The sequence below is a fragment of the Cyprinodon variegatus genome, unplaced genomic scaffold (assembly GCF_000732505.1).
Source record: "Cyprinodon variegatus isolate N-32 unplaced genomic scaffold, C_variegatus-1.0 Scaffold115, whole genome shotgun sequence".
Lineage (NCBI taxonomy): Eukaryota > Metazoa > Chordata > Actinopteri > Cyprinodontiformes > Cyprinodontidae > Cyprinodon > Cyprinodon variegatus.
The window spans coordinates 1,438,618-1,447,305 of NW_015150568.1; the positions used below are offsets into that span (position 1 = coordinate 1,438,618).

Below are 8,688 nucleotides of genomic sequence, written 5' to 3' on the forward strand. Positions count from 1 at the left end.
TGAGTTCACTTTTTCCACTTAACTCAGCAAACACCTGATCTAAAGCTAAGTTAGCACATGGATTGTGGAGGAACATAAGATTCAAATCATTACCATGGACAAGACAAGTATGTAGCGACCCTGTAATGGTGTCATCCATCCACCAATACAGACTCTAAGTATGGCACTGGAAGGGCAATGATTTAGACTTGCTTAGCAAAACATGGTTTATTTGAAGTTGCCGAGATAACTATTAACTCCTCTTTATTACAAAATATTCTAAAGCTCTATACATCCTTGATGGGATTCTTTAACCACCTCTGAACTTCTATCTTTCTAGACATCATCTAGGTAGACAAACTAAAAGGAGGTCATATCCCAGTTTCTATGTGTTCAGGAACTTCTATAAAATGCAAAACCACGTTATTTTTCCAGTGAAAAAAAATAATCACATCAGTATTTTTACTTTACATTGTATGCTGTTCGATCAAAAGTGAATTGCAACACAGGGGGTAACACATGAAATTGACATGCCTTTAGCCAGAGAAGTTCTTAGATTCTTGACCAAGGGTAACTTCTACAGTAATTGTGTATGGTGAAAAATATGTGTATACATGTATGATGTTTAGTTTACCTCCTTCTTTCTCTAAACAAATGTAAATACTTAAGTGATATGTCTCAGCTCTGGCCTTGGCTTCACTACCATACAACTTTTTTTTTTTTATCTTTGTACTCATTCAGGAGAAATATCATTGCACCACTAAATTTACCGCAACCTGAAAACTACAACAAATCTAGTTTGTGAGTTTTCTCGCAGTGACAGCTGCAGATATTGTCATGTTGGTTTGTAGTTTTTTGACCTGTAGGCAGAATCACTTGGAGAACTAGCTATTTTAAACATCTTATTTACAAAAGCAACAAGAATATAGAAGCGGAGAACTACAAGAAGTCAGTTAACTTTTTTGGTTTGTGAAGGGAGAAAGCAGACTGATTAGGAAGGAGTTTGTTAATTAATTACAACTGATGACTGGTTGCAATGCTGCATATTCAAATGTTTAGGTAGGTTGTTCATTTACTTAGCCAGTGTCTAGTCTCTTGCACATAGGTTTCATTTTACAAGAATATTTCTTTTGCACATATGTTTCATTTCACAAGAATATGCTTGTTATGTAAATAATGGCACAAGCTGAGACTCCCTGTCTTTGTCTTTGTCTCCGCCTCCAATCCTTGCATGGGAAAACATACAGTCTTTGTCTATGTTTCTGGCTTCTTTGATCTAGACAAGGTTTTTCTTACCAACTTAAAATTTGCAAAACGCTATAATGTAAGGTTGTCCTAGTCTAGCCTTCTTTTCCTTCAGGAAGGTGTGGAATTGTTAGAAAACCACCAGGAATCTTTAAATAGATAAATGCCCCGTACCAAAAGTGAATAACAAATCCCACATTCACTTTAACCTTACGTGGACTGCACTTGAAAGTAAAAACAATAAAAATGATAAATGCTGGTTTGGATTAATTAAGATGAACGGATCAAAAAGCTATGCCATTTGTGGTATTTCTTTTCTTTGATTAACTTAAATTTTATGTCATAACAATAATAGTCAAAGTAAATTTGTGCTGTCAGTTCAAATGGAGTCACCAATTTGTGCAGGTTGACCTTTGAGCAAAGAATCAAGCAAGAGTTATTTTAAGGCTTTGATTTTAGCCTATACACTACTATTAATTTTGACGTTGAACTTAATTTGATGTTTCTGAAATCACAGACAGTCTTGAAAAAAATTCCCTACACCAAAAGTGAATAACAATTCAACATTCACTTTAACCTTAAATGGACTATTCCACTTTACCTCGCTCAGCATCCTCCTCCTAACGATGCACTGCTATGTCACCTCTTGCACAATTTTCCCAGTCTCTGTTTCCTTTTTTTTCCCCTTGTTTTTTAACAAAAGAAATGTGAATGAAACAGCTTCTCAGCCAATCCTGGGCAGAAATGTCCTTTTGGAACCAGGCGGCTGGCAGAAGGTGAGAGTCAGGTTCCCCCTAGACTTAGACTTAGACAACTTTTATTGTCCTTATGTATACACAGAGTATACCCAGAGTGTGTTTTAGACAGTAAATGAACATTTCCATTCCATAAAGTGCAGCAGTGATCAAATGTAAACAGTGTAGGCCTTGGGACACGCCACACTGGAATGAAATGTCTTTTATGGAGGGAAGAAGAGCCCTGATGATCTTCTTTGCTGTTCTCACCACTCTTCTCACTTGCTTCCAGTCTGAGGCGCTGCAGCCTCCACACCACACAGTGAAACAACTCGTCAGAACGCTCTCTATGGTGCTTTTAGAAGGTGGTGAGGATGGGTGAGGGTAGGTGGGCTCTCTTTTGTTGCCCTATTTAACCAGTGAGGTGTTGGTTACAGTCCAGGTGAGGTTGTCTGTGATGTTCACCACCAGGAATTTGGTGCTGCTGACCACCTCAAGAGCTGAGCTGTTGATTATCAGTGGATCGTGGTTAGGCCGGGTCTTCCTAAAGTTGACAATTATCTCCTTCCTCTTCTCCACGTTCAGGATCAGGCTGTTATATCTGCATCAGTCCACCAGCTGCTCCACCTCCTCTCAGTAGTCCTGGTCATTGTCGTCTCTAATGAGGCCCACCAACGTGGTATTGCCTGCAAACTTCACCATGTGTTTGGTGGTGAACCTGGGGGTGCAGTCGTGTGTCATCAGGGTGAACAACAGAGGGCTCAGGACGCAGCGCTGACAGGAGCCTGTGATAGCAGCCAATTGCAGAGGGGTGTATTGAGGCCCAGCTGTTCCAGTTTACCTATCATATGTTGTGGGATGATGGTGTTGAAAGCTGAGCTGAAGTTCAGGAACAGCATCCACACATGGGTGTTCTTCTCCTCCAGGTGTGGCCAACTGAAGAGCAGAGGACATGGCATCTTCAGTGGAGTGGTTCCGTCGGTAGGCAAACTGGGACAGGTTGAACGTTGGGGGGAGACTGAAGACGATTTGTTCTTCAACCCGCCTTTTGAAGTACTTCATCATGGTAGCAGCAGTGCGACTGGCTGGTAGTCGTTGAATGAGGTGACCTGATACCTTTGTGGTACTGGAATGATGGTGGCAGAATGAAAGCATGCTAGCACTGTGGATTGGTCCAGCAAGGTGTTAAAAATGTTTGTAAGGACACCAGCCAGCTGATCTGCACACTCCTTATACACCAGCCCAGGTATGTTATCGTTGCCTGGGGCCTTTCTTGGGTTGACTCTCCTCAGAGTCTTCCACACATCAGCTATGTCATGGCAGAGATCCTCATCTCCCTTTCACAGCTGTAGCACTGTTTAATGCCTCAGACCTTCCAAAGAAGTTTTTTTAGTCCATGTAGGAAGTAAGCATAGCTGCGCCCACTGGGGAGGAGGGTGTGTTGTTGTCTGTGATCGCCCGTAAGCCTTGTCACGTCTTCCTGGTGTTGCTAGGGATGTGGAAGAGATTTTGGATCTTCCGGCTGTGGTCCTAGTTCTAGTTCTGTTCTAGTTCTAGATTAAAGTTTAGTCTGTCATTAGGCTGGCCAGGCACCCATCTCCCCTGCATGCCAGCTTGCTGGATCCCACTTATGATACCAAATTGTCTTGGAATGTATCAATTCAAGAAGCTATGCCTTGTTTCAACAAAAAAAAAGATACATTTTGTCTTTATAAGTCTTGAGCCTTGAGCAATAACCCCCTCTGACTATACATGCACACTGTATAGCTTACCTGAAGTCTGAGCTGTCACTTCACCTACAAAAAAAAATCATGTGACATAAAGTTGAAATTACTAATGGTAGTAAATAAGTACCGTAAATACAATCCAATTTCTTTGGTGCTGGAACATAAACCTTTTGTTCAACATTTTCCTCATCATTAAAAAGGCACAGCAGTGGAAACACTTCCTTAGAGTCCTGAGGAAGCAAAACCTTAACCTCAACCTGTTACTGACCTTCTAAAGTTCATTGATCAAGAGTGTGGGACATCTTTCATCACAGTAAGATATGGTAACTGCACTGCTACTGATAGGAAGAGGCTGCAGAATTTTTTTAAGGCAGCATTGAAGAATACCAGCTGCCGTCCCCACTCTGTTCTGGCTCTGCTCTGATTGATCTGCTGCCCTTAGGAAGGCACTACAGGAGCATTAGGACAAACAGAGAGAAAGTTTTTTTTTTCCAAAGGCTATAACCACTCTGAGCTCTGACATACACTGTCAATCTCAATCCAATTAATAATGAACAACATAGTGTTGGAATATAATGTTATTTTATATCTGTAAATACACCAGTTTTCTTTTTTCTTTTTTTTTTATTCTCAAGACTTTACACTGATGTCTACATGTTGACATGGTATATATCCATTGATGCATTTTCTCTCGGTAATTCATCAGGGTTGCTGTGAGACCGGTCCCTATCTCTGGCAGTCTATGGGCAATGCAGGGTAAGTGTCTTTTAGTGGGGCTGTGGGACCTTCTTTGGCATTAGATATAGTCTGCAGCAGTCTTTTCCCTGAATAAACTTATCAAACAAGTCTGCTCTGTAAGATCACTTGGCTTTATTGATAACTTTAATATCTTGTGGGAAAAATTACTCCTCCAGAAGAGAGATGGATTTTTCAAATTCAAATAGTTCAAATCATTCAAAACAGCTGCAGTTTGACTCTTAAGTGGGAACCCGGAAACATGAGCTTATAACCTCAGTTTAACCTTGTCTTCATTGCCTTCCTGTGTCTTTATTTGTAGATTTTAAAATTCTTCTGTTAGTTTTTCAAGTTATATAAATGACAAAGTTGTGGCCTAGCTTCAGAATCTTCTGCACAAACGTTCCATCTCCAGAACCCTTCAGTCAAATAATAAACTGTTCTGACATTTGCCCAAAACCAGAGTTAAAAAGCAGAGGGGACTGGGCATTTGCTGTTAGAACTCAGATTGGATGTAATATCTTCCCCTTTTATAATAAGATCTGCTCTGAAAGCACAGGTATGGATGTGCTCAGTGTTCCTCAAATCCTCGGTTCTTCCTGCAGTTATTTGGAGACAGATTCAATGGCAACAGTCTACAAAGTTCTGTGTCACCTCCCTGTATTCTCTTCCATTCCCTTCCAAGATTAAGCCAACAGTCACAGTCATTTGAGGCTTTCTATAGCAGACAGGTGGGAATTATACAAGAAATCAATTATAATAATGGTAAAGAGGACAGAGCAAAATTTGTACCCTGTATGGTTCTCCCCTTAAGATCATTGTGTTTGACACATCTGAGTTAATACCCCTTTCAAGTCTACAAAAGATTTAAATTATAATGTTATGCCAAATCAGATTTTAGCGCCAAACGTTTGACTTATTAGAACAATCATTAGTCCCATTCGTAAGTCAGAAGATTTCAGAAAAATCCCACAAAATTTAAAAATGCATTATTCAAACCTTACACCACCTGTTGATATCTTTAAAAGAGAGAACTTTGAATCAATCAAATTAGTTAATGTCCCACCTGTATTAAATATCTAAATGCTTTTAATTTTATTGTGTAAAACCCAATCATTTTACTACTTCATAGTCAAATTTTAAATCCATCACACTAACAGGTGTGTATTCCCATTTCAAAATGTTAGAACTATTTTTAATGTAACAAAGACTCAAGAAAAATACAAATCGGTTCTTCCATTTCAAATTATAGAAACACAGAGATATCAGTCTTTCAATGTGAGCGCTCACGTACATTCATCACACATTCACTCCAAAACACACACACACACAAAAAAAAATTCAAAACAAAAATATGGTAGCACTCTTTAAAATCTCAAGCTGCTGTTAACACAGTCATGGGCTGCAGTAACAAATAAAAAAAAGAACTGAAAACTTTCACAAAAACCTTAAAAGAGTAAAACAAGGTCAGTCAAGTTCTTTTAAAAACATCCATCCATCCAACCTCTTCCGCTTATCTGCGGTCAGGTCGGGGGGGGCAGCATCTTCAGTAGGGAGGCCCAGACGTCCTTCTACCCAGCCACTTCACTTCAGTCTTCTTTTTTCTGGTTTGTTCTCCAACCTTCTTTCATTTTATTATTGTTTTCATCTTCCTTTTTATTGTCTTGCAATGTGCTTCTCCCTTTGTTTTCATATTGTGTACAGGACTACGGCTAGTCCTGCTACTTAAAGGTGCTTTTTATGTTCCCTGACTTCCCTGCAGCTTGAATCAATGTTGTTTTATTCCTTGCTCGGATGTGCTCTCTAGTGGCTGTTCTTAGTTATGTTATACAGTAGAAGAAATTAAAAAAGAAGCACAGCAAGTTTTTAGCCACCACAACTCCATAGCTTGGCCTATGTTGTTTTCTTCTCTGCTAAAGCATAATCAATAAAACAATTATAAGATGTGTTAATGGCACATAAGAGTAACTACTGCAGGTATCTTTATTTGTAGAAACAAATTGTTGCTGCAGAAAACACATTCAGCATTAAGACAATGTCACGTATCGTCTTTCTGTGTTTATCCTTTTACAGTTTAGCAGAAAGAAATATTTCACAGAATTCTACAAGATGTTGTTTTTCAGAACAACAGATGGTTGATAATCTTACGTTATCCTTAAGTTATAATTAAGTGAACTTAAGTTATTATTTTGTTCTATTCTGATAATGAGTGTATTTAACAATAATAATAACAATAATTGAAATTTATTGATCTCACATTGGAAAAATGTACCTCTATATTTAACCCATCCTCTGGGGAAGCAGTGGGCTGCCATCGTGAGGCACCCAGGGAGCAGTGTGGGGTTAAGGGTGTTGCTCAGAGAACCAGAGTGGCAGTGCGTGGGAGTGGGGCTCAAACTCAGAACCATAGGATTCCAGGCTCTATGCCCTAACCACTAGGCCTCCACTCCCTACCATATCACCAGCAAATAATTGAAAAGCCAGAAACAGAATGCATTTCAGTATATTTATTAATGTCTGTAATAATCAATTACATACATCTCCCCACATCCAAAAACATTCTTAAACAGAATACAGATATTAATTCAATCTTATTTAGTTAATTTTAACACTTTGAGATCATCCCTGGAAACATTAATTAGTGCTTTATATGTGTACCTTAAAACCCACAATACCAGTTACCTTAATAGTTTGCACCCTCTGATAATAATAGCAAGTAATGACACAAAAAATCCCCCAAAACAAATAAAAAATGAATATTCCATAAACCCGTCAAATGGACTGAAAAATGAATGGTGCCGCAGATGTTGTGGACCAGAACCCTATGTATGCAAATTCTAATCTTAGATAATAAACCAAAAAGTGTTATGATAAATATACTTTGTCACCTTGTAAACCAATACACCTGAGAATTTGATTTACATTCATCAATAGATGTTTCCTTCTTTTTCCTGATGACGAGTATATACCAGAAAACCAGAAAATGCCCCCAACCAAAAATCAATCAAGTAATAAAATTCTACTAGATCTTAAAGTATGAATTTTTTTTTTTTAATCTCAATTCACTAAGATTCTGGCTATCAGTAAGCTGAAAATCAGGGTAACAGTTGATGTCAGACAGCCTGAAGCACCATTTCTTTGGATCAGTGCACCTGTAAAAGAGACACATATTTATTAATCAGTCGCAATATGATCTTTGTCATTATAAAGCAAAGAGAGTTTGAGACTGTTTTACCATTCTTCTGTTGGGCCCCAAGGACTAGTGGTCCAAGCGTTAGCGCTGCAGAATCATGGTAAGATATGTCCCTCTGGAATCGGTTGTGGTGTCCTGGATAGCAGTGCTGAAACAAACCAAAGCAGCAACATTAAAGGTCTGTGAATTCGTACAATGGGATAATATGTACATGATATAGCTGCACTGAACACACAATGCTACTTACAGCTGTGCAGTTGTTGTTTCTCATGAGACACAAGTGGACATTGCAGTGCAAGTACATCTCTGTGTGGTTGGTAAAGGTAAACATCCTGAAGGAGAAACGCGCTACAGTGGAGACACCGTTTTGAATCACATCTACTGTTCCATCGTCTGGATTAGGACACCTGAGTAACAAAACAGATGCAGGATTAATTTCAGCCTGCAGAGAGTAAAGTAACAATCTAAAGTTATAAAAGACAATACGATTTTCTCAATTACTGTGAAATAATGAGATTCCAGCGAATAGGGTAGTTTGCTTGGTTGATTGGCGTGGCCCAGCAAGAGTCCAGAACTGTGGCAAACTGGCGCTGATCTACTCCTTCTGTTCTCACTTCTATATAAAGCATTTCATCAACTTCCATCTCTATGTTTCTGTTAGTGCTAAGTGGGAAGTGGAAGTCTTCATCCTCGTATGGGATCATTCTCATACGATATGATCCAATCCCAATTGGAAGCTTCTTCCTCAAAATGCTGCAGAACAAACAATAATTGTGAGCATCCAGATTTATGCATCAGATAGGCTGAATAAACAACTCTGTGTTAAATGATTTAAGTATATATAATCTGTAACTAGTTAAGATATAAAAGTAGAATTGAACAGATCATTTTTTCATCACCTCTCCACAGGGTTGATGCCTACAGCCATTGACAGTGCCTGAGCCAGAGGGTAAATACAGCAGAACTGCAGATGAAGGTTCCTCTGACGGCTGATTAGACCTCCATGAGGATCCACGTTCCCCTGAATGGTGTTCTCGTACATGAAGTGAGTTCCATTGCTCTAAACAGTGAAATA

At 39.0% G+C, this 8,688-nt stretch overlaps 1 protein-coding gene across 1 annotated transcript; it reads right to left on the reverse strand.

Annotated features, from left to right (window-relative positions):
* Positions 1-7,473: 7,473 nt before the first annotated feature.
* LOC107085086 (uromodulin-like) lies at positions 7,474-8,668 on the reverse strand. Its single transcript, XM_015375233.1, has 5 exons — positions 8,513-8,668; positions 8,115-8,366; positions 7,861-8,020; positions 7,656-7,761; positions 7,474-7,572 (listed from the first exon to the last, which is right to left on the reverse strand). Exons 1-5 carry the CDS (start codon positions 8,653-8,655, stop codon positions 7,478-7,480), a joined length of 756 nt encoding a protein of 251 aa, XP_015230719.1. The 5' UTR covers positions 8,656-8,668; the 3' UTR covers positions 7,474-7,477.
* Between the last annotated feature and the right edge of the window lie 20 nt (positions 8,669-8,688).